General features: G+C 43.0%; 1 protein-coding gene across 7 annotated transcripts in view; it reads left to right on the forward strand.

Moving 5' to 3' along the window:
- kmt2cb (lysine (K)-specific methyltransferase 2Cb) overlaps window positions 1-25,060 on the forward strand; it is a 57,468-nt gene that overhangs the window by 25,954 nt on the left and 6,454 nt on the right. For 4 of the 7 annotated variants that reach the window (XM_041054748.1, XM_041054751.1, XM_041054750.1 and 1 more), the window contains exons 15-47: window positions 620-742; window positions 2,011-2,127; window positions 2,500-2,604; window positions 3,557-3,661; window positions 3,774-3,955; window positions 4,428-4,592; window positions 4,687-4,793; window positions 4,948-5,019; window positions 5,148-5,360; window positions 6,198-6,317; window positions 6,597-6,722; window positions 6,865-6,995; window positions 8,042-8,234; window positions 10,446-10,538; window positions 10,831-10,878; window positions 12,026-12,166; window positions 12,268-12,300; window positions 12,618-12,767; window positions 12,874-13,015; window positions 13,112-13,347; window positions 13,569-13,642; window positions 14,753-14,950; window positions 15,180-17,171; window positions 17,955-18,268; window positions 18,393-19,975; window positions 20,082-20,193; window positions 20,391-20,457; window positions 20,558-20,618; window positions 20,752-20,984; window positions 21,482-23,107; window positions 23,352-23,543; window positions 24,641-24,805; window positions 24,915-25,044. In XM_041054748.1, coding sequence (XP_040910682.1) covers window positions 620-742; window positions 2,011-2,127; window positions 2,500-2,604; window positions 3,557-3,661; window positions 3,774-3,955; window positions 4,428-4,592; window positions 4,687-4,793; window positions 4,948-5,019; window positions 5,148-5,360; window positions 6,198-6,317; window positions 6,597-6,722; window positions 6,865-6,995; window positions 8,042-8,234; window positions 10,446-10,538; window positions 10,831-10,878; window positions 12,026-12,166; window positions 12,268-12,300; window positions 12,618-12,767; window positions 12,874-13,015; window positions 13,112-13,347; window positions 13,569-13,642; window positions 14,753-14,950; window positions 15,180-17,171; window positions 17,955-18,268; window positions 18,393-19,975; window positions 20,082-20,193; window positions 20,391-20,457; window positions 20,558-20,618; window positions 20,752-20,984; window positions 21,482-23,107; window positions 23,352-23,543; window positions 24,641-24,805; window positions 24,915-25,044 — 9,349 coding nt within the window. The remainder of the gene's footprint in view (window positions 1-619; window positions 743-2,010; window positions 2,128-2,499; window positions 2,605-3,556; window positions 3,662-3,773; window positions 3,956-4,427; window positions 4,593-4,686; window positions 4,794-4,947; window positions 5,020-5,147; window positions 5,361-6,197; window positions 6,318-6,596; window positions 6,723-6,864; window positions 6,996-8,041; window positions 8,235-10,445; window positions 10,539-10,830; window positions 10,879-12,025; window positions 12,167-12,267; window positions 12,301-12,617; window positions 12,768-12,873; window positions 13,016-13,111; window positions 13,348-13,568; window positions 13,643-14,752; window positions 14,951-15,179; window positions 17,172-17,954; window positions 18,269-18,392; window positions 19,976-20,081; window positions 20,194-20,390; window positions 20,458-20,557; window positions 20,619-20,751; window positions 20,985-21,481; window positions 23,108-23,351; window positions 23,544-24,640; window positions 24,806-24,914; window positions 25,045-25,060) is intronic. The other 3 variants (XM_041054749.1, XM_041054753.1, XM_041054754.1) reach the window with 3 other exon arrangements.

Genomic DNA, 25,060 nt, shown 5'->3' on the forward strand with positions numbered 1-25,060 from the left:
TCTCTTAAGTAAACATTATATGGCTCAAACTAATTTGTTACACAAGGCCTGGGGAAATCTATTCCAGAAATTTTAATGTTGCTCCCCTTTAGTCCAGCATGCTTTTGTCTGATGGGTTCATGTGCTGCCGCGCTGACGCAATTCCCCTTGTTTTGTCAACATGCCAAACATACACTGTTGTCATGGCGAGAGGTTACAGGGCCTCTCTTCCTGCTCTATGGTGCCATGATGCCCTGGCAGATTCTGCTGGGTGAAATGCAACTAACACAGTTGTGCTCTTTAGTTTTGCTTTTATGAGGAGTCTTTTAGAAACATGCTTCTCTAACTCATATGCATGAAAACCCTAAGGACTTGCGTTAACAGAGAATGTAACTAATAACTTAAACTGTTCATATTTTGGCACATCTGACGCTCTCTCATGCTGTAGCTCTGCATAGATGGGTGTGTATTGACTAGTTCCCAAATAGCTACATTAGAAGCTCACTACATCTCTCTAACATCTTTCTTTGTATGTTTTGTTTCTTCGCTGGCTTTGTTTTTAAGTTGCTGCATTTTGTCGCCCTCCCTCCCTCCCTCTCTCTCACTCTCTCACTCTCTCACCCGCCCCCCCTTACCTTAGGGTGCATGGAGCCCCCATAGCAGTGTGAGCTCCCCCTCGTCCTGGTCACCAGACCAGCCAGAGGGGTGGGACGTCTCAAAGACCAGGCAGTCCTCTGGCAGCCCCGGCTGGAGCATCAGAGTGGTAAATACTGTGGCTCACCAGAGTCGGCAGGGCAGCAGCTGCCCTCTGTTAGCCCTCTGTTTACCCTAGTGACGCACAGTCCCCCAGTGTTCATGAATGTCACTGTGATGTATTTTGTAGCCTACACTAACAAGTACCACCACCTTACAGTGAGAGGAGGAGGGTCAGAAACCATAGGCTAAACTACTGACTTTATGAAGTGGAACTGAAAGATGTGGCTATGATGATATTGGGTTTTGCTGGCTTTGCAGTTGAATTGAGAGATCAAGAGTATGGTGTAATAAGACATTCCACCGTCTACACAGACATTTGGATAGTTTTTTTTTTTTTTTTTTTACTAATGAATGAATGTGTCCCATTTCCTCTTTGTCAACCATGCATTGCTGTGCTCTCCTCTTTTCTGTCATATTCAAACCTGTGCAAGTATTTATTTATATATTATTTTTCTTTTTTGATTTTGACTTAACGTTAAGTCTGTGGCAGTTGGTTGCCATGGTGACATTCATTACTCTTAGCAAAGCTCTGTGAGGGTTAATTTGTATGCTGTGGCAAGGGTCCAGTCCAGGTTAACCACCATCATACAGTGTGTCTCTCAGGAGGCACAGTGGATGGGAGGGGCCCCTGTTTGGGATCAGGGCCAAACGTGGGGTAAATGGGAAGGGATTTTGGGGGCAGGTGCTGGACGGTTCAGTTAGACTTGAGCTTGACAGTCATGATCAGGCAGAGGCCTCCTGTCAGAAATGTGCCAAAGGAACAGTGGAACTCGCATTGCTAGAACAACGGCTCAGAGGCCTCTTCTCAGCTCCATCGTTTGCTGGCTGTCAGGCAGAAATTGTACTGTATCTCAGTTATTTCCATGAGCTATCAAAATGTCAAGAATCAGGTTGATTTATTTTTTCCTGTTGAGCATTTCATGGTGTTCAAATATTACACTTCTCAAAAGTTAAGATTTTTTGTAATCTCTTTTCAAAACAGTTCTTTTCAAAGCCATAGCAGTGCTAAAATATATACTTGAATGTATTAAGTAAATCATTTATCATCCAGGCTGTACTTGTAGTAACAGCTTGCATCCATACAAACAGCACCACAGAATGTTACCTTTCTACAACTGAACTGGGAGTGGTGAAAGGTGCCCCCTCGGGCAAACCTTTAAAATGTGTGAGAGCCAAACAAACATTTGCAAACAACTGAAGCTTGCATTTGTCCATTATAGTTTGAAAGATGAGTACTGGTCATTGTCTGGTCTGATTTTTGTCTTGCCTCCACAGGGTCGAGGTTCAGGCTTCCCTGGGAGGAGGAGGCCCAGAGGGGCTGGTCTGTCAGGTAGAGCTGGACGCGGCAGGGCCAGAGGCAAGAATGGAGCGAGTCCCAGCATCAACCCTGGGGTATGTGCTCTCAGCTGGATGACATCTTGACATCTTTAGCAAATATTGCCCTAAATGCAAATCAGTGTTTGTTTTCCCTCCAGCTAAAGACATGGATGATGTATTATAAGCTGCATAACAGAGAAAACGGCTAATTTCATTTTATGGTAAAGGTTGTACATTTCCTGAGGGCCCTCTCAATACCTCCAAAAATTGACTCAGCAGTTGTGAATAATAGATAGTAATAGCTGATAGTAAATAATAACCTATATTACGTGTATTCTAATTAGTCATATTAAGTCTTAGAAACCTTCTAGTGAGGAAAGATTTTTTACTTATGTCATTACACCATGTTATATCTGTTTATTTTGTCTGTTCTTTTCTAATGTGCAGATCACCACAATAGAAACGCCATACCCAGTCAAGGAGGAGGAGGAGAATGCCATGCATAACACAGTGGTCATATTCTCCAGCAATGACAGTTTCACACTAAAACAGGTGTTTGTTTTTTGTTTTGTTTTTTAATAATTTTTCATAACTTAAGAGTGTGCTACCAATGTATTTCATTTTAAATCCCGATCCATGCATTTTTCCATTCACTTAGATCACCTGAAATTAAATCTAAGCTTAAAGACCTCTCCTCCTGGAGGTCATTAGTTCCTGTGAAGATACTTCAAACTGCCTGCAGGAAATGTAGTGGATTATGTTCCACAGGCTCGTATTGAAGTGTTTCTTACTTTCCACCTTGACTGATGACTACTGTCAAATATTCATCAAGGTTTTGCTGTAGCGTGGGATAGTAATTCAGAGGTTGAAATCTTGTATTGTTATAGAATAACTGTTCATATCGAATGACCAAGCAATTAAAAAAAACAGTTGAGGTGCTGCTTATCAAGGCACCGACCCCTGAATGGCTGAAGTGAAACTGGTTAGTGCTCAGTAGACTGTTCTGTCTCGCCCTCGGCTGTGAATGTGAGTGTGAAGCAGGGGCTGAATGGGCTCACTCAATCATCCTGGTTTTAGAAAAAAAATGGTCATTAAAGGACAGTGTTTCCAAAAGCATCCTGTATTCCTTAAACCTTGCATTTCAGATTTTGTGCACATTAATATTTGAGGATATAGGACAACCGGTTTAGGGTAAAGAAAGCATTCCCTTTCCCTCAGCTTTCAGGATAGCAGCAACATAAACAATGACCTTTTATATAAAGTGCCAGTGGCAATAAATAAATATGCAGAACATTGATACCCATGTGACAAGCAAACGGAGCTAAATGTTGAGCATCTGTCAGATAGTTTTCTTTTAGGCAAACTGATAGAAACTGACTAGTTTCTTTTTTTTTCTTGAGCACAGAAAATAAAATGATTTCAACTGGAAAATCAGAATAACAAAAGTGGGGCTCTCGCTGCCTCAGTGAGATGAGATAACTCATGATGTCTTTCTTCGTTTTAGGACATGTGTGTGGTGTGTGGGAGTTTTGGCCTTGGTGCAGAGGGCCGTCTTTTGGCCTGCGCCCAGTGTGGCCAGTGCTACCATCCATTCTGTGTTGGCATAAAGGTACATTTATGAGTTTATACACCACACATTCAATAAACAAGAATACATAATAGAAATGCCGTCCTGTCATACTCAGACCTACAGTATAAATGTCTCATTGTTACTTTGACAGATCACCAAGGTGGTGCTGAGTAAAGGCTGGCGTTGTCTGGAGTGTACAGTGTGTGAGGCCTGTGGCCAGGCCACGGATCCTGGCCGCTTGCTGCTGTGTGATGACTGTGACATCAGCTATCACACCTACTGCCTGGACCCTCCACTGCAGAACGTTCCCAAGGACAGCTGGAAGTGCAAATGGTGAGTAACTTGGTAAACATCCAGCCCAGATTTGCTTCAAGCAGCCGTTCATTTAAATTGGAATTGAATTTGTCAAGTTTACGAAAAAAGAATGAAACAATTACAGCTTATTGAACACTGTATTATTTGCTCTTACAGAAAGCAACAACTTACCACACTCCCCCTCTTCAAGATCAATAAATGTCTCGCTTTGTAATTCTTTCTTACCCATCTCCAATTGAAAATCTGTTCAGAAAAATCTAGTTTCAACTATACAAAGGCATGTTAACTTAATGCCTTAAATATTTTTATGGAGAGTGGTTTAACTGAAAACATTCTTTTAAAAATTACAAATGATCAGGAAATAATTTCATCTTTGCAGCATGTTGACAGTGGTAGCGAGTAGGCTGGATTTTTGCTGCTCAGTTAATCTGCGTTAACTTCTTTGAAGTAACCTGGGTAGAATGACCTCTGTCCTCTGTGTCTTCTTCAGGTGTGTGTCCTGTACCCAGTGTGGCGCCACCACACCAGGCCTAAGGTGTGACTGGCAGAATAATTACACCCAGTGTGCCCCCTGTGCCAGCCTTCCAACATGCCCCATCTGCCTAGTGGACTACAGTGAAGGCACCATCGTCGTGCAGTGCCGCCAGTGTGAAAGGTGAGAGCTGTTTCTACAAAACCTGTCGGCTCAAGAAAACCTAGCTCTAATAATTTGCTCTTATCTAAACTTTGTGTTCTCTCTCTATCCTTAGATGGTTTCATGCCTCTTGTCAGGGTCTCCATTCAGAGGAAGATGTAGAGAAAGCTGCAGACAGCAACTTCGACTGCACAATGTGTCGAGCTTTCAAGACCACTAAAGGTGGGAGCGCAGTGATTATTCTAAATGTGATTTTTTTTGCACAGTGTTTTCTGTGTGTGCATCTGCCGTAGAGTGAATAGGCTCGACCATGACATTTCTATCCTCCTACTACTGTTTGTTTTTAACGGCCTTTGTGTGCCCTGCGCTGCTGTAGTTGTGACCAAGGCCAGAGACGCCATTGAGCCTGCCGTTACAACGCAGACTGTCACAAAGGCTAAAGAAATGGGTAAGTTCACGGCTTCAAAATTGATAGATTAGAAGCAACAGCAGAAATCATTTTTCCCTTTCCACAGGATGAGGATTTGACTTTAGCTTATACATTATTGCTCATGGCAGTTTTTATGGTCTTTTCAGATCTGTCCAGGACCTACACCCAGGATGGTGTTTGTTTGACAGAGTCAGGGCTATGCCAGCTACAGAGCTTGTCTGCCACTGCATCACGGCGCAGGAAACCCAAGCCAAAGCTGAAGCTAAAAATCATCAACCAGAACAGTGTGGCAGTGCTTCAAGCTCCTCTAGACCCCCTCTCAGAACATTCTCGTGATGAAGACATGGAGGACAACAGAGGTACTTGTCTCCCCGCACAAGCTTCTTCTTTCATCTTGAGACTGTTTATCAGAGACCTTCAGTGGACTATCAGTACTGGCTTTTTCTAATTTTCCAGCATGCTGGATGTTTTATTTTTTTTTCACTTTTGATGTTTCTCAACATTATACAGCTGAACAGTTCACATTCAAAATTTTCAAGGTTTCAGTTTCAAGGTTAACAGAATGTAGTCTGCATCACATGTTTCTTTAAATGTACTCCACAGAGTATATTCCTATGCTTTTTTGTTTAATGTTTAAAGTGTTATGACAGGAAGGTTTAGACAAGATAAAATATCTGCGCACTATTTGCTGATGCTGGCTATCAGTGTGAATATCATTAGTTTAGACTGCTAGCTGCTGCTGTTACTGTGCACGATGTGTTTCAATAGATAGATAAAAGTATCAGAAATGGGCTGAGCTGTATACAGACAGGAGGCCTAATTTAAAAAAAACAATGCCTTTAACAGTTCTGGTAATATGCAGATTATTTGCATGGAATGCTACCAAATAGTAATAATGTTGGCTTACCCCATATTTACCCTTATCAAAAGTCTTTCTCTAAGTCAGAGTTGAAAAAATAATTTCACTTGCCATTAAAAAAAAAAAAAAAAAAAAGAAATGTGTGTGAAAAAAATCCCTCTGGAAATGAAAGTCCTTAGTAATGGAACTGGTGAACTTAATTTCAATCAGGCTAATGTCCTGCCACTGAGTGGAGTTCAGATAGAACTGACCCCGGTGCTGTGTTGAGGGGTTTGGCCGGGGTGTTCTGTTCTGCAGGGCTGTCACTCGTCATCAATGCTCTCTCTCCCTCTCGCAGAGGCGGAGCTCATAGATTGTGAGGGGAAGTCTGACTCAAGCCTAGAGCGAGAGCCAGCAGAAGACGACTCCAAGGGGGCCGACGGCGGCAAGAAGAGGAAGAGGAAACCGTACCGGCCGGGTAGGGCACCTGATTGAAGGAGACAGCTCCTCTGAAGCGTAAAATGGTGCAGTACATGCCTGACGTTGGAGCTCTACAAAGCACTGCCATCTTGCTCTGGGCCTCTGATGTATAGAGGGCTCTATTGAGTGCTTCTAAGTGTTCACACTGAATGCAGTGGACATTTAATAGAGAGAGTCAAAACTCAGTATATTTCAAATCGAAACACATCTGTGATATCACAGTTTTGTTTTTATTGGTTTATTTATTGATATTCATTGTGTAATTTCTTCTTAATAGGCATCGGTGGGTTCATGGTCCGCCAGAGGAGCCGTCCAGGCCAGGGTCCAGGCAAGGCCAAACGATCCCTCTGCAGAAAGGATTCTTCTGGCTCTGTCTCAGAGAATATTGTTGGAAAAGATGAGGGTCTGTACAAGAATAATGTATCCACATATGTTCATTATAGTGGACTGTCCCCTGATCTGGAATGTTCTAATTCCATAATAAAAGCTTAAAGATAAAGCACAACTAGAGGAATTTATTCTGATGCCTTTTTTCATTGTTGCAGGTTGGACAGAGACACTTCCTGATACTCCTGTGGATGAGACGCCCCCTGGACCAGAAGTCCCTGAAAAAATAAAGAAACGCTATCGAAAGAAGAAAACCAAACTGGAGGAGGCCTTTCCCACCTACCTGCAGGTCTGTCACTTTGAACAGCACATTTGCTTTTTGTCATGACCAGCAAACTAATCTGTAATTTGTATATCAGTGGGGATATAATAGGATGTCCCTGTATAACCTCTATATAACCTTATAATGTAAAATGCTATATTGTAAGTGACTAAAACTGTGTTAAAAAAAGAACTGATTGAATTAGAAATCTTTCTCTGTTTTGTACACAAGTATCTAAAAATACCTGATTGCAAATCCATTTTTATTGTTATGCAAACCCCGAATTCACGTGCAGAGATTGTCTGGTCTTGTCATGCCATATCTACATAAAATGCTTTTTATCTCACCCTTGGGAAGGCTGGGAAACCAAAGTACATTGCCTGGAAACCACTTACAGAACTTTGGTGCTCGGTGCCCCTTCTGTGAGCTTTTTTGAAAGAGGAACAGCCTAAAGGAACTCACAGTAGAGGATACTCGTCTCTGATCATGCTCTTTAAATGGCTCCTGTCTGGGTTGTGAATTGACATATGAAAGCTTAACTGGAGATGACTTCAAGGCTCCTTGTCTCTAGCCAGTATCTCAGTGTCACCTTGTGTTGGCCAAAACATAGATACGTGATGTGCATTAAGCCACCAGCAGCTGTCAGTACAGCTCTCTATCCCACCACAGTACGGGAAAAGAGGGGGTGGTTCAGTCTAACCTAAAGGTCCGACACAGTGAAGCACATTTCATTAATTATTGAAAGAGCAACATGTTGGGCTTTTAATGTCTTGGTGCAGCAGGGAGCTGCAGTTACATGTCATTGAGGATAGTAGATGACTTGTGGATATAAGTGGTTGAGGGAGGTAGGTGCTGACAAAAGTGAGGTCAGTCCCGACATGCCTGTTAGTTCCAGAGCTGCTCCGTTTCACTTTGGCCAGTTCCCATGGGCCTTTGATGTGTGCTGAATAATTTCTATGTGACATGGTGATATGTTTCCCGTGACTGATGTCAAGAAAGGTATACTGGCCATTTTTTTTGAAAGAAAGTGTCAACACAGAGAAGTGATCAACGCTTTGTGTTGTCATGTTCAGGAGGCATTCTTTGGAAAGGACCTGCTGGACAAAAGCAAGCAGAGCAGGCAGCAGGGGGGCGAATCAGGCTTACTGGAAGAAGGGCAAAGCCAAATGGAGAGGAAGCACCCCACCACCAGCTTCCTGGACCCTTCATCAGACCCTCTGCTCAGTGCCTCAGCAGCATCCCTTCCTACCAGACCCACAGCGCCTCGTACGTATACACATTACTTTGGTGCTCCAATGCAAGGCATGTAATGACTGATTCAAAGCACCACATTGGGCTAAATATTAGATATGACCAAATGATTGAGAACAGCTTGAAATAGGCCACTTCTGGAAAGGAATCAATACAGGTTTTGCAAAAGCCTGACACAACAGCGGTATTCTGTGTTTATCTTTATTGTGGTGCCTAACAGTGTCTCTTATTCCATGCATTTTTTTTCTTCCTTGACTCTGCAAGTGTCATCTCCCAATGACAGTATTAACCCTTTCAATACAGGACTAAGTGGTTACGACACAGGTCTACAGAGAACGTGTTCAAAACGCATTTCACCACCACATTTATTCAAGTCAAAGATTGATCGGTGATCTGAACCAGCATTCACACTCTAGTCTGCAACGACAGTTACATGCACATTAGTTTTACACCAAAGATTGAGTAGAATTTCATCCAATAAGTGCCAAAAAAAAGTGAAGTTTCAGTCAGTTTTCTTTGCAAGCTTGCTCTGTCACCTGTCTACCCACTGTGTCTTTTTCTCAGTTTCACATGAAATATCACATGCCCCCTATGCCAGCCTGAATGACTGGTTGTACAGCTAGAAAACCAAAAGCCACATGCCTGAAACAGAATAACAAAACCTAAGTTTACCGGCATGGTTTAACATCTTTATTATTTCGCTCATCATGATCGTTACCTGTTAATGGTATACGCAGTGCAGCACAGCTTCAGCCACAGTTTGTCACTGTTTGATCAGCAGGTGATCAGGATGAGATCATACATACATACATCCTGCTTGCCACCTGAATTTATTCAAGCTGATTTCCACACCGGCAATTGATCTGTAGCCACTGCTATCAAGGTCTTAACACACCATGTCTATGCACAGTCAGAAAGTCTATTACTGAAACTAATGCTTTATAACTAGAAAACCATAACATACAGACTGATTATTGCTTTAAGATTCCCTGTTGCATCAACTGGCTTAACTGCAGGAAAAGTAAACTGGGAATGTCTTGTGTTTGAATTGCATCCAATTGCATCATATAGTGTGAAACATATCAAATCAGTGTCAAACATATCACCAAATCTTTCATGTCCTCAGTTTTTTTAAATATTAGAAAAGATTAAAATTACTGGAAAAAAAAACAATCCTGCTCATCTGAATGTGTGACAGATTTGTCAAATGTATACATTTGAAATCTGTCTTGAACTTGAATTCCTTTATGGACAGCCTTTACATTTTTTCTTTTAAATATCCAGTTGTGTTCAAGTAACTTGAAATTGTTGAAAGTGAAACCTAAGCAGTTTGAGACACTGACTCATACCCATCATATAGTTTTTTCATGAGTGTTACTTCAAAGTGATAGAGAGCACAGATATTTATTTGATATAGATCCTTGCTTTCAATCAAAGCAGTGTATTTGAATTGTGAACATACAGAAAGGGAAAACAAGTACGTTACATCTACAAATGGCAAGAATTTTCAGTTATCAGACTGATATTGCCAAGAGCTGGTATTGCAGTTCACAAATAAAAACTGTACCCCTGACAACGGTGAATTTCAGACAGTTTTTCAACCAGATAACTTTTAAAAAAAAAAATAATGTTTGTGTCAGAGAAAATACAACATTCTCAAGGGAAAAGATTGTGTGGCATAGAATTGATCATGAAATGAATTTGAAAAAGACTAAATATTCAAAGTGTATTTGCTGTCATTCCTTTCTTTTCACAGTATGAAGTGACACAAAGCTTGAGTCCCAAAGCACCAACATTTATCTAAATCAAAGGCTACAACAACAGTATTGACTGAATCCATGATGTTTAAGATGGAAAGCAGTGTTGTCCATGTTCAACATGTTTTAGTACTTTGGTATCCGGGTATTACTGCTCATTTCTCTGACAGTAATTCCCTGAGAGCCACTTTAGTGATTAGTTAAATATAATATCAGTTAAATAATATTCTTGGAAGGTCAATTTCATGTGGTACATTTCAGTTTTTTCAGGGGTCACTCAATGTCACTACTGTTTACAAACTGTGCAGTTTCTTCTCCTGTGTTATCCAGATCAAAATCTACATGTGGCGTCCAAAGAAATGGTTCCAAATCTCATTCTCAAGTCCATTCAACATCACCATCAATTATGATTTGTGACAGTTCAGTTTTCTTTCTTTTTTTTGTTTCTTCCTTTTTTTTCCATCTACAGAGACGTCTGAGGAACCATTAGTTGATCTATCTGATGTTCTGAACACTGATGCAGACATCTTGGGAATGCTCGGAAAGCCAAGCAATGAATCTGGTGCGTCATATTTCTCACGGGCAGTCACAGTGCTAAGAATTTATTAATAGTCACCTAGTCATGGGTTTACAAAATCTTTTCATTCCGGTTCAGAAATTTCCTCAGACAGCAAGTTTATTTTGCTTTCTCCACTTTTTATTTATTATATTTTTAATATATCACATTCTTTAACAATACTTTTAGTTCATCTTTGTTTTTTATCTTTTATTTGTTTGCATTGTCTGAAGTGTGTTGTGCTTGTTCTGTCTTCACTATTTTTTCACTCATTTTATCTGGTTTTGGGTTCTTGTAGGTCTTGATTTTTGCCCCTTCCAGGTTGACAGCTCACCTCCTCCTTTTGGTAAGGGTGCTATGGCCTACTAATCCCTTGCTTTTGTGCATTCTTCCTCTCTTACAGTGTGTGTCTTTATTTGATTGTGCATGTATAAAAACTGCTTCATACTTAGCTTTTTTCCAACCATTTCAGATTGTTTTAACACTCATAAACTGCTTAGTGCTTACCTAACCCAGTGCACAGTGTTCACTCAGGTGCGTATGGTATGTCAGTCTTTGTTTATGAGCCTCCTGAATCCTTTCACAGTTGTGACTTTTTTTTTTTCAAGTAAATAAGAGAACACATTCATAGCTGCCTAATCAAAGATGTCTTCAAGATAGCAAAGAAACTAACTGACAAGGACATCCTGGCATTCAAGAAATGAGCAGTTTAGAACCAAGCAATTTAGAGAACAAGAGGCCTTGGTGAAGGTCCTTCCAGTTCCAGAAGATGGTGAAGGTCTTCTTTTCTCACGTCTGAGTACATGTCCTTCTTTCTTTTTGTTTTTGTTTTTGTTTTTTTTAATAAAAATAATTTGTACAGCTTAAATGCTTTGGGCTGGTATTATCTAGTTCTAGTACAGATAATGCCAACTAATAGTTGCAACCATCCTTAAAGCTGGTAGTAAGTTTTGTGTTGAAGAAAATATGGAAGAAATAGAAAGTATAGAGTAGGAACAGTTGTTTGTATTGATGATCATGTGGCAAACTTGACCACTTCTGACATAATTCAACTTGATAGCAGTGTGGTAACCCAGGTTATCTATAAGGGTTTTCTTATGGAGGGGACCGGTCATTTTCATAGAGATTAATAGGTATTTAGTACAAAAGACCAATGTAACTGATGGGTCACAGCAATATTTTCCTTCACAAACATTCAAGTGTTTGTGTGTCTTTGCTGAGAATTAGTATGACCTGTCTGTCTCTTCACAGTTCCCAAAACACTGCTTTTAAACAACACAGGAACCCCAAGGAGCTGTAATCATATACTGTTCAGTTTTGATTGCATTCCACAGGCTGTTAAGACAATAAACATGTTCTCACTGCAAGTCTATATTTATGATCACGTTCTTGGTTGGTATTTTGTTGGTTGCTTTCTGTGTGTGTGTGTGTGTGTATCTGTGTCTGTGTGCATGTTATGATTTGTTTTTGTATGTCTGTGTGTGTTTCCACAGCTGGTCTGGACATTGGGCCCCTGGCAGACAGTTCCCCAGTGGCGCCCCAGTCTCAGGCTGGCCGGAGGACACCTCGAACCCTCCCAGAGGAACCCCTGGACGGCATTCTCAGCCCAGAGCTAGACAAGATGGTTACCGATGGTCAGTGTGGGAGACCAGACATCCAGACAGTTGTTTTACACTGATATTTTAAAACTTAATATAAGATGAATAATGATCTTACTTTTTTTCTTTCATTTCAGAATCAATTCTCAGCAAACTTTACAAAATTCCAGGTTTGTAATTTCATCCTTTTTGTAAAACTATGATCCAGTGTTTTCCTACACATATTATTATGACTTGCCTGTTAACTTCCTATTCAGCATTGTACCATTGTTCTGTATTTGGCTAAATAATATTTTACTTTAATGTAATAAATATACAGTAAATAAAAAATAATGATTAATAAACAGTTTTAGGGTCCACATATCTGTAGCACATGGGAGGAATAAATTCTGCCATCTGACAGTTATATAAATTTTCACACCTACTTTAACTGATATTAGCACACACAACTGTGTTTTAACAATTGTGTTGTCATATTCTGTTACAGAGCTGGAGGGTAAGGATGTAGAGGATCTCTTCACAGCAGTCCTTAGTCCCAGCACAAGCCAACCACCTCCACCACCACAGGTGCCTCACCCCCAGGGTCCAGGGCCCCTCCCTGCCACACCCGGCACGAGCATGCCTCACCCTAACCCAGGTACATTATTAGTCACCTTGTCTAGGTCAGACATACAGGGCTGGATTCTTTTTTTGTGTTGGAAAATCCATGGATCTAATTCATCTCATAAAAATCATGTGTGTAGGGAATCCCATGTTTCCAAGGATGCCAATGATCAATGGTATGATGGGACCAAACCAACGCTTCCCCACAAATCCAGGAGCAGGGCCCTGCATCCCAGAAAATTTCTCCCCCCTTAACCGTATGCCTTTCACCGACAATCCAAGGTAATGCTTCCTGCCGATTCTAAAATGAACTTTTCTTTTTTCTCTGGAAAACCAGACCACAGTGACCTCATGGCCTCTTTTCCTTTGTTGTCACAGGGATAGAAAGTTTAATCAGATGCCTAGAGAGGCAGTTGGTCCATGGCCCTCCCCTGCCCATGGCCCTGGCCCTACACCCCCTGGATCTCTGCCTGAGGGGGAGACTGAAGCCATGTCAAATGCCCAAAGGAGTACACTCAAGTGGGAGAAGGAGGAGACACTTGGAGAGCTAGCCACTGTTGCGCCAGTCTTGTATACCAATGTCAATTTCCCCAACCTCAAAGAGGAATACCCAGGTTGGTATATGGCTCTAAAGCTTTAATGCATTTCCCACTTTGTCTATGTTTTTTTATTGTTCATGATTAGTCAGTGATTTTTTTTTTCATTGTTGTCTTATCTCTTAGTGTTGCTTGGGTGTACCCACTGCACTATGTCAGTCACAAAGTAAAAAAAAAATACCTTACATTCTCTGTGAGACTGTTGGCATGACAACTCCTTTCTCTTATTCTTTCAACAGACTGGTCTACAAGAGTAAAGCAAATTGCAAAACTTTGGAGGAAAGCTAGTTCACAAGACAGGGCCCCATATGTGGTAAGATCAATCATACTGTTGAATTTGCCAATTTTTTTTTTCAACTATCTTTGAACCATGCCAGACATCAAACTGTCACTGCTAGTTGCATTGATGTATTAGTATGCAGAAGACAGACTCCTGTATCGCATCTGGCCTCTTGCCTCTTGCCAATGCAATTTGAAATCCAGCCATTCACAGATGAACTAATTAACATAGGAAGCCCTGCTCAGTGTGAGAATTCACTTTGGTCTCAATAATTAAGTTCACTAGAACTAGACTTGATTAAAAATGCACCCTGCATTAGTGATTTGTAGGGATATTTCACCACTGGTTACACGGTGACAGTTCTCTTTCATAGCTTTTCCTTTTGATATCCCACTTAAAACCTCTCAGTCATTTTCAAGCAATAATTTAGACACCTGGTTTAGAGTAACAGGATGATCTCCATCCTATGTGCCATATACAGTTCGAAGAGGATCTTGGCTATGCAACTAAATGACCCAGCATGCCGAAGAGATAAATGTTTAATTGAAAAAGTCAAATTACTAAATGATGTGGGTCAGTCTTTGCCGATTCAGAGTCAAGTAAAATGGTTTTATTTAACATCCATGGGGACCACAGTGTTCTTTATCCAGCCATGCCCCTGTCAGAGATAGAGACCCTCTCCTCTCTCACTGTCACCACAGAGTGTCAACTGGTTACCAGTGAGAACAACACCTCCATCCCAGATAACCCCTGTTGCTAGATCACCAAAAGGATGGATATGGTCAGAGAGAGTAGTTTTCTTCTCTTTAGGGATGTTGAAGCTTTCCAACACCCACTGTTGTGTTTACCTGTATAGCAGCGTTCACAAACAAGAATTTTGATGATTTCCTTTTCCCTGTTTTGGGTTGTATCTGTTCAGGATGTTGGTGCTGGTTGATGCTGGTTGATCCCACATATCATAGTGAGATATCAAAGCAAATGCTGTGAAAGAGAATTTAACATTACATACACACCAGTTTTTGTAGTAGCATGAGTGTTTCTCCAGTTTCACACTTGTGACAAGGATCAGGGTTTCACAGTTAATCTTGTGTTTATGAAGTATTTATGTCTGATGTACTTTTGCAATTGTGATTTCCTGTTTAGCAAAAGGCAAGGGATAACCGAGCAGCCCTGCGCATCAACAAAGTCCAGATGTCGAATGAGACGGTGAAGAGGCATCATCCACAGCAACAGCCCCCTGAGGTGTTTGATCCCAACATACCACTAGACACAGAACTGCTGTTTAAAGACCCTTTGAAACCAAAAGAGTCAGAGCATGAACAAGAGTGGAAGTTTAGACAGGTAAGAGTGTATGCAATGAAGTCAGCGAATGCAGCGGCAGGTCCACTTTATATTAAGACAGCTAAGAAGTGGTGGTTTAGTAAAGCTCCCTAAACAACTTCACTATCCTCCACATTAACCCTGATGACATTGGTGGTTAGTAGGTCCAGTTCATTTTTGGCATGAGACTGATATTAGCTGCATCCTTTTTCATGTCTAATTTCACTTTTTTACTGTGCCCTTCCAACAGCAAATGAGGCAGAAAAGCAAACAGCAAGCCAAAATTGAAGCCACTCAGAAATTGGAGCAAGTGAAGAATGAGCAACTACAGCAGCAGCAGCAGCAACAGCAGCAGGCCAGCAGCCAGTCAGAGGGAGATGGCAACACAAGTGGGAACCAGAGTCCAGCTTCCCAGCCCAGCAATGGCAGCATGTCCCCCATGCAGCAGCTCAACTCTAAAGAAGCCTTTGCCAGGCCACAGCTGCCAGGGACACCTACTTCAGGTCCTCCAGAGGATGTGTTCTTAAGACCCCCTCCTCCCCCGCCATCTGGGCCTTCCTCCCAACCTCAGTCCCCACAGGTTTTCTCACCAGGTTCCTCTGGTTCCAGACCCTCTTCTCCATGGGACCCATATGCCAAGATGGTTGGGACTCCAAGACCGCCACCTCTCGGACCAAATACATGTCGCAGAATGGCAGTGGAATCTGGTAAATCCCCCACTTCCTTAATGGAGCAGCAAGACAGAGGTCGGCCCTCTCCTGCTCATGAATCTTTTGGCTCTCCAACATCCATGAGCAATGATCCTTATGCCAAACCCCCTGACACCCCAAGGCCAACTGGGGATATGGACCCCTTTTTGAAGCCCATGGGTCCACCCAGGGCAAGTCAGGCTGCACAGGGGAGACCCCCAATGGGTTCTCCAGGCAGAGACGCTTATTCAAGACCCATGATAAGAAACGAGGCTTATCAGCGCATGGCCCAGAACAGGATGATCTTGTCTGACCCTTACTCAAGACCTTTACTAACACCAATCCCTGGAAGTAATGAGTCTGGCTCAGTACCTCTGTTCAAAACACCTATGCCCCCTCCTCAGACTCAGGATCCTTTCAGCCGACCAGGTCCTCATTCTACTGACAGGTTCTCCCAGAATCAGCAGAATGACCCTTATGCTCATCCTCCACATACCCCAAGACCATCTGGGAATGACAACTTCACCAGTCCTCCTAGAATGGGTCAGCATCACCCTCAGGGGCACTCATTTGCTCAGCCAGGACCAATGACTCAGATGTCTCGAAATCCTTATGCTCATGCACCTTCCACTCCAAGACCTGACCACTTTACATATGACCCCTTTGTCCAGCCCTCAGGTCCCAACAAGCCAGGTACTGACCCTTTCTGTCAGTCTGCAGTTAACCAACGATCCATCAATGAACCAGGTGCTCAATCTCGTCCATTTTTTGAGCCATATGCTCGACCACCCGGCACCCCACGTCCACATGACAACTACGGTCAGCCATCAAACACCCCTAGCCCATCCTCAGACCCTTACTCACAGGCTCCTGCTACCCCACGCCCCAGTGGGATGAACCAGTTCCCTCATCAGTCGCACCCTGGACAGAGGATGTCACCTTCCCACTCAGTGGATCCCTATGCTCAGCCACCAGGTACTCCACGGCCTTCAATGGGGGAAAGGTTTTCCAAATCACCAGGCAGCCAGAGGGGGCCAATAGAACCATTTACAAGTACACCTGGGACATCAAGGCCAGGGAGCAGTGACATGTTTTCTCAACCTGGAGCCCCCAGAGCAATGCTGAATGACCCTTACGCTCAGCCTCCAGGGACCCCACGGCCTGGTCCTGATGGTCTCAGCAGACAAGGGCCAAGGCCAGGACAAATGGGAAGCCAGGACCGTTTCCCCCAACCCCAAGGCATGCTTCAGGAGTCATTCCCTCATCCAGGTTCACAAACACCAAAACACCCAAATGTGTCTGAAGATGGATTTACCCAATCACCCTCCAGAAGGCCCAGTCAGACACCTGGCCATGACCCATTTGAACAAGCTCCCATGACCCCTCGTCCACAGTCAACAGAGAAAATGGAAATGAAAGATCAGCAAGGTGTGGGTAACAATGGATCTGTCCCTCAAGACCCAGGCCAGCTGTCTAACAACCCACAAATGCCTGGTGCATCCTCTGAGGCTCAGGGTGTCGCTCTCGCTGAGAGCGAGGAAAGACTCAGACAGGTACATGCATACTGTTGTTTGTGTGTTTTCATTCTTACATGATTATTGAAATGTTATTTTTGTCCTGGTGTTTCGTTTATTTTAAGTCAATTCTTAGCAGTCTTTAAATTATTATTTATATTACAATATTAGTTGATCATCATCGTCATTATTATAATATTTTACCAAGTGTATTTATTGTCCTATATTAACACAAGCAGTCACACACGTTGTAAGCAAACCCCAATTTTATCTGTAAATCATTTATTTGGAAGTGAAATCACTGTTTCCTCCATTCTTGACATTCCTCTATCAGCAATGTTAGAGAGTAAAACTTTTTTATTTAAGATAGGAAAAATGGCCTATAATGGATTTAAGTGAGTCCTGGGTTGTAAGATAAAACTAAATTTTACTTTTATTTTAATAGTTACATAAATTTAATAGATTAAAGACACAAAAATTGTTACCTTTTGTCAGTGCATGTATATAAATACATACGCTTACCTGTTAAGAAAACAGATTAACACCATATGTTTATCTTTACAATAATTCATTGTATGTTTTAACTACTACATTAGAATATGTTAGATATAGGAAGTGAAAAGTATGTGCATATGCAGAACTGAAAATATGCATTAGAAGAAAAGAAAGACCTTTGACTTGCATTGCAATGCTTTAGCGTGTAGAACAAGTAGGACAAAATGAACAGCTAAAAATACAGTATTTTTGTGAGCTATATATGACCCACTGACCTTGTGTCTAAAAACGCTTAAATTTCTCTATGCTTGTTGTTGTGTTTTGTAGCGGCAACGAATTAGAGAACTAATCCTCAAGCAACAGCAACAGAGGAGTGCGATTCGACAGGAGAGGGGCCCTCAGGACCCTTCTGGTAACATAACCCCAGGAACTCCTCGACCCTGGCCCCAGGAGGTCCCTGGGCAACAGGGGGAAATGTTCAACCGACCTCCTCCACCTTATCCTGGACAAGGACCCATGAGAGGACCAATGAGGTTTCCTGGACCTTTTCCAGGGGATCAGCGTGTCTCTTTCCCTAATGAGGGACAAATCCCTCGAGGCCTACATCCTGGAGATCCTAATTTGAGACATCAGGGACCAAGGTTTGTGTTACATTATTGTTTTTATTTAACTTTGTGTTTTAATTACTCTGTAATTTATAACTCTGCACTGCATAAATCTAGATCTAGCCCTTCCTCCTTTTATATATGTTTTTATCTATTTTAGGTTTGCATTTCCACCTGGGGTTCTAGGACCACATGGGCCTCAGGAGTTCTTTCCCCGGGGGCAACACCCAATGCAGGACGTCCCTCCTCAAATGAGACGCTCCATGTCTGCAGAAATGGCAAAGGCTATGCCAGGCAACCCTATGGGGCTGCCCCAACACTTCCCACCACGTGGTATGCCAGTGCAACAGCACAACATAATGGGCCAGCCTTTCATCGAGCTGCGACACAGAGCAGCAGAAAACAGGCCACGCATGCCCTTTCCACCAGGTGCCATGCAAGGAAGCAACATAGATCCCAACATGCAGATTCAAAGACCAGCAGGCTTTGCAGGAGCACCAGATTCCAGGTTCCCTTTAAATCAGGGGTCCAGGATGGTAGACCCCATGACTAGCCAGACTGGCCATGTACAGTTATCTGCTAGCATGGACAATCTTCATCAGCAAGCCCAAATGTCAGGAAACAACACACTCAAACAGTCTCCTTTGATGAGATCCATGAGCCAGCCTGCTTCAAATGAGACCCAAAACATGGCAGCATCAATGATCCTGACTGCACCCCCTGCTGGGCAGCCTGAGTCTGTCTCAGTGGCCAGCAGTGAAGCTGTGGAGGAGAAACTGGATGCAGAAGAATCGGCAGTCAAAGACCTAGAGGACGTGGAGGTGAAAGATTTGGTGGATGCTGACTTGGAAAACCTGAATTTGGATCCTGAAGATGGTAAAGACCTAGACCTGGAGACAAATGACCTACACCTTGATGACTTCTTAACATCTGGGAAATTTGATATCATTGCTTATACAGACCCAGACCTAGATGACATCAAGAAAGACATGTTTAATGAGGAATTGGATCTCAGTGATCCTATGGATGATAATGCTGACACCACAGACATTAACAAAAACCAGAGCACTGAAGCTGAGGCTTCATCCAGTTCAGCATCTGTACTGGCAAAATCAGAGGCCTCAGGTGAGCAGTCTTCAGCTGAAGTCAAATTGGAAGCCCCTGGGAATCAGGACTCTGCTTCTTTAGCACCTGGGCAAGAAATTAAAACAGAGGTCAAAGACTGTCAGAAACCACCTGAGGTGGTAGAACAGCAAGCTGCTGGAAACACCTTAACCTCAAACCAGCAGGGAGTACTCTCCGACTCCACCCCAGTCCTTTCTAGTTTACTCATTAAGCAGCAGCCTGAGGAGCAGTCATTAAATTCAATTGTTGAACCTGTCAGTCAAGGAGGTAACCTCATGCCCCAGCAGAACCAAGTCACTGACGCTCAGCATACCTCCGGACTTACAATGAGTCAAACAATATCTGACGCCACCACTGCAGCAGAAGCCTCTATGACCGGCTTTGGAGCAGACCACCAGGTGGGGCTAACCTCTGGGGTGGACCAGAGCGGTCTGAGTCAGGCCCAGCAGACAGCACTGAACCAGGCGATGGGTCAGCAACAGCGTCCTCTTCTGCTGGAAGAGCAGCCACTCCTATTGCAGGATCTCCTAGACCAAGAGAGGCAGGAGCAACAGCAACAGAGGCAGATGCAAGCCATGATACGACAGCGTTCCAGCGACTCCTTCTTCCCCAACATTGGTAAATTATTTAGGCCAAAAAATTGTAGATGTCAGTATAAGTTCATGTTTGAGATGATCACTCGTTTTTTGCTTTTTTCTGACAGTGTGTTGTTTGTTATTTACAGATTTTGATGCCATCACTGACCCCATCATGAAAGCTAAAATGGTTGCCCTGAAAGGCATCAACAAAGTCATGGTTCAGAACAACATGGGAATGGCCCCAATGGTCATGAGCAGGTAAAAGTTCACTTTGGTTCCACATGAATTTTTTGAATAGAAAATGCAGTACTGGTAGTGGGAGTAAAGAGTTTTAAAGCAATGACATAACCAACATGATAACCCAGCTACTTGGAAATCATAGAACTATTTTGCTATACTTCTGTGATTGATTGAATTCGTAAAGGCTGAATGACTATGGTATTGCTATATTACAGATTTCCCCCTGGTCCTGTACCACCTTGTCCTGAAAGTACACCGCTTCCTCCACAAGTTGTTGGACAGGTAATGAAATGTTATTTTCTTAAATGTTATGTAAAACTATTTAACGTAAAATATCTAAGTTGCAAATATATGACAACATACTTGTCAACTTTACTTTCAGGACGGCAAATTGACACAAGTAGCAAGACCCAATCCTCCAAACTTTGGACCAGGATTTGTCAGTAAGTTTTGTAAAAATATATATGCATTGTCAACTTTTTGGTTTGAAAGTCTGTCAGGTCTAGAAGTGTTAAGGTGTTTGTTTTTTTTCTGCTCTCAAGATTGCTAACAACAGAGCCTTTTTTCTTCTTTCAGACAACGCTCAGAGGGCTCAGTACGAGGAGTGGCTCCAGGAGACTCAACAACTACTTCAAATGCAGCAGAAGTTTCTGGAAGAGAAGATCGGAGCTCACAGGAAGTCTAAGAAAGCCCTGTCTGCCAAGCAGAGAACAGCAAAGAAGGCAGGGAGAGAGTTCCCGGAGGAGGACGCTGAGCAGCTCAAACATGTCACAGAGCAGCAGGGTGTAGTGCAGAAACAACTGGAGCAGGTAAATGCTTGGCCTGTCAAACTCTACCACTGAATTCCATCTCTACCTTATCCTAAGCATTGTCCTTTTTAATTGTTCCAAATCAGTATTAAATATTGATTAATTAGTGTAATTGTTAAAACCGACAATGTAGGTATGCATAGGAAGGTTTACATCGAGCTATTTTATTTGCAGGCAGACTTGAAAAATTATATCCAAGCAAACAGAAGAATTCAAAGCACATAGTCTCCACTGCACCTGTCAACCTGTTTTGACTCCCTAAAAGAGCACTGCTGAAAAAAAAAAGCTTTTGGCTGATAGTATTATTCAACTCTGGCTCTAAAGTTAAATTCTTAAGCTGATATTTGAAAGAACAATCATTCACTTTCTCCCTTGGGTAAACCTGTCCTCATGAGTTTGTTTTGTAAATGTGATAACACACCTTGCAAGCAATACATCATTTCATTGTAATTTTCAGAGAACTTCAGTCACATTTTATGTCTTATGCTTTGTTTCAGATCCGCAAGCAGCAGAAGGAGCATGCTGAACTTATAGAGGAATACAGAGTGAAACACCAGCAAAACAATATGACACCCGTAATGCCCGGGATGCACCCGATGCCAGGCCCTGCAGGCATGGTCCCCAGTGGACCGCCAATGGTTCAGCCGCCTATGAACCCCATGATGCAGATGCCACTCCATCCTGGTCAGACAAATGCACCTACACGTATGCCCAACCCACCGCCTGGCTGGCATCCAGGTGCTCCCATGTCAATGGGTGGACCAGGAATGCCACCAATAATGCCCCCCCAGGTACCTGTGGGAAATCCAGGCCAGCCCCATCAGATGCCAATGGGTAACATGCCTCAGCACTCACAAATGCCTCTGGAGCCCCAGGCACCACCAGCTCCACCGGGTGGTGTAAAACCCATGCAGGCAGGTGGTGTGAAGTTTGATGACAACAACCCATTCAGTGAAGGCTTCCAGGAACGGGAGAGGAGGGAGAGGCTTAGGGAGCAGCAGGAGAGACAGCGGGTGCAGCTCATGCAGGAAGTCGAACGACAGAGAGCCCTGAAACACCGTATGGAAATGGAACAGCAAGGGATGATGGGGCCAGATGGGAACATGGCACCACTCTCTCAGATGCCATTTTTTAATACAGAGCTACCAGACTTCATGCAGCCTCAGAGGCCCCCTCTACAACAACAGCCTCTAGGACCAGTGTATCCCCAGCAACAGGGCATGCAGCCTGGAATGGGCTCACCACCTGGAACATTTATGCAAGGTGAAAGGAGGGCCTTGATGGGCAATGGGATGATGCCCCCGGATATGGGGCCTGGTATGGGGCCTGATAATATTGCCCTACAAGCACCTAACTTTCCCCAGGGTCAGCCAAGACCTCGTCAGTTCAGTGGCCCAGGAATGATGCTTCAGATGCAGGGTGAAGGTCCAGCATTTGACTCGGCTACACCTCTACCATCAAACTTTCCAGGCTCAGGTCAGTCTCTTATCCAGCTATACTCCAACATCATCCCAGATGAGAAAGGGAAAAAGAAGAGGAGCCGCAAAAAGAAGAAAGATGATGACACAGATTCGGTCAAGACACCTTCAACTCCACACTCTGACCTAACAGCCCCTCTCACACCATGCGTCTCAGACACCTCTTCAACTCCAACCAGAAACACCCATCTCTTCGGAGACCAGGACTTGTCCAGGTCCCCCTTGCTGGGATCTTCCACCCCCAGTCACTCAGAGCTGGAAAGGCAGCTTTCTGGAGGACAGCCTGGTCTCTCATCAGACACAGCAAGGACACAGGCTCAGGAGCATGACAGGATCCTCAACAACATTAAGCTGGAGCAGACTGATGCCAGTGAGTGCCATGGGCCGAGAGAAGGGCCCCTCGGCTCAGAAATGAGCTCTGTCAAGGAGGAGGGTAGTAAAGGGAGCATGTCTCCCTTCCTGGCAGGGCAAAGTCCAAACAAGGGTGAGGCTGGCAATGAACTACTGAAACACCTTCTGAAGAACAAGAGTACGCCTCCACCTGGATTGCCCCAGCAGAGGTCAGAGGAGAGCCTGCGCTCAGAGGAGGAGGAGCATGCAGACTGCAAAACCCTGCTGAGGCAAAGCTCCATGGACAGCAATGGGGTCAGTCATACAGTTATAGCGCGCTGGGGGGGTGATCAACACAATGAGTCATAGACGGGCTATGTGATTCAGATATGAGGAACATTATAGTTAAATTGGTATGAGTCATAGCTGTCAGTTTTTGAATGAGTCATAGTTAAGTGTTTTAAAACATCTAATCTGCCAGAATGCTTCTCAAGTAATTAGAACTTTGTTCATGCCTTTTTATACAACAGCAACTTTTTTTTTCTCCCCTCGTCTCCAGGCATACTCAGATGGTGTCCCTGACTTTCCTGGACCTCTGCTCCCCGAACAGGAGAAAAAGAAAGGGAGGAACAAGAGAGCACCAAAGGGAGGAGAGAAACCTGCCTCTCGCTACAAGAAGAGGAAGAAGGAAGGGGATGAGAGACAGCTGATGCACTCTGGCCCTGACACTGTAATGACCCAAATCAAACAGGTAAGATTTATTTTACCACCTTATCACCTGCTCCTCATGCAATGCTTTGCTCTGAATTTTACAGTGTTAATTGCTGCCAGAATAGAAAATTGTCTCTACCAAGTGTACAGACACTAATTTTGCATATCATAAGCACATTACTGTAATTAGGTACTTGTTGGATGACAGTTGCACACCCAGGTATTAGAAGCTGTTATTATTCAGGAGAGTGGAAGGGGATTTATGATTATATTGCAAGTCCCTCATTGATTGAGGCTTATTGACTCAAACTTTATGAAGCTAAGTCACTCATTAGAGATGTAGTGTGATATCATCTCATCATCAAATTTAATACACCTTAGCAAAAACTAAATAAGCATGTACTGCCAGTTTCTCAGTAAAACATGGATTTTGTTAAAAGTGAAATTACAGCTATGTCTGTTCACCCTTCTCTAATTAGCTATTGAACAGTTAACTCTTTGTTGCTGCCCACATTCGCCTGCCTGGTTCTGAAGTCTGCTGAGATGTAGACTCTACTGTTTCTACTTACTGTTCCTATTTTCAATCCAGACACAAGGCCACTGTCTCAGGGATAATTCAGGCAGCACTAAGTTACAGGATGTAAAATACCTATATAACGATGAAACAACCTTCATACAAGTGCTTTTTATAGTGGTTGAAGAATTATCTTTTTGAAATGATGAAAGGTTTTTGATCAAAGGTTTATTTTATCATAAAAGAACTTGCTGTAAAAGATTAATGGCCTGGTTATTTTATTAAATAACAAGTAAACAAAGGAGGGAATAACCAAAAAACCTGCTTGCTGTTCGTGTAAACATTGCACTGATGACAAGGTCTGCAGATAAACGAAAATAATGTAACAAGTCGTCATTCAATCCAAGATTCATGATGCTTGGTTGATAATAAATATAGTGTATGCTGTGTTATGTCCTTTTTATGTGTACTTTTATTATTTTCTATATAGATACATTCTGTTTTATCATTCTGTTTGGCGATTTCCTGCAATTGTTTGTCGTAGACCATCCATTGCTGTTAACATACTTGTTCTGATTTTACTCTTATCCTTTCCTCCTGGTTGTTTTTCTCTCCTGACACAGCAGCTTTCCCTGCTGCCCCTCATGGAGCCCTTAATTGGGGTCAACTTTGCCCATTTTGCTCCCTATGGCAGCGGCCAGCTCAATGGAGAGAACCTCTTATCTGGTACTTTTGGCAGCGCTTCACTCGATGGAGTCTCTGACTATTACTCCCAGCTGGCCTACAAGGTGCTTACCTGCTTACCTTGCTATGTTTAAAATGGGTAAACAGAGTGATGTGTGTCAAGTGTGTCTGCAGCATGGCGTCCTGACATTGCACTTGTGTTGATTCCTACAGCAGAGTAACCTGAGTAATCCACCGACACCACCAGCATCTCTTCCTCCCACCCCACCACCCGTGAACCGACAGAAAATGATAAATGGATTTGCCACAACAGAGGAGCTGGCCAGCAAAGCTGCTGCCATGGGTAAGAATACATGAGG

The sequence above is a fragment of the Toxotes jaculatrix genome, chromosome 14, assembly GCF_017976425.1.
Source record: "Toxotes jaculatrix isolate fToxJac2 chromosome 14, fToxJac2.pri, whole genome shotgun sequence".
Classification (NCBI taxonomy): domain Eukaryota; kingdom Metazoa; phylum Chordata; class Actinopteri; family Toxotidae; genus Toxotes; species Toxotes jaculatrix.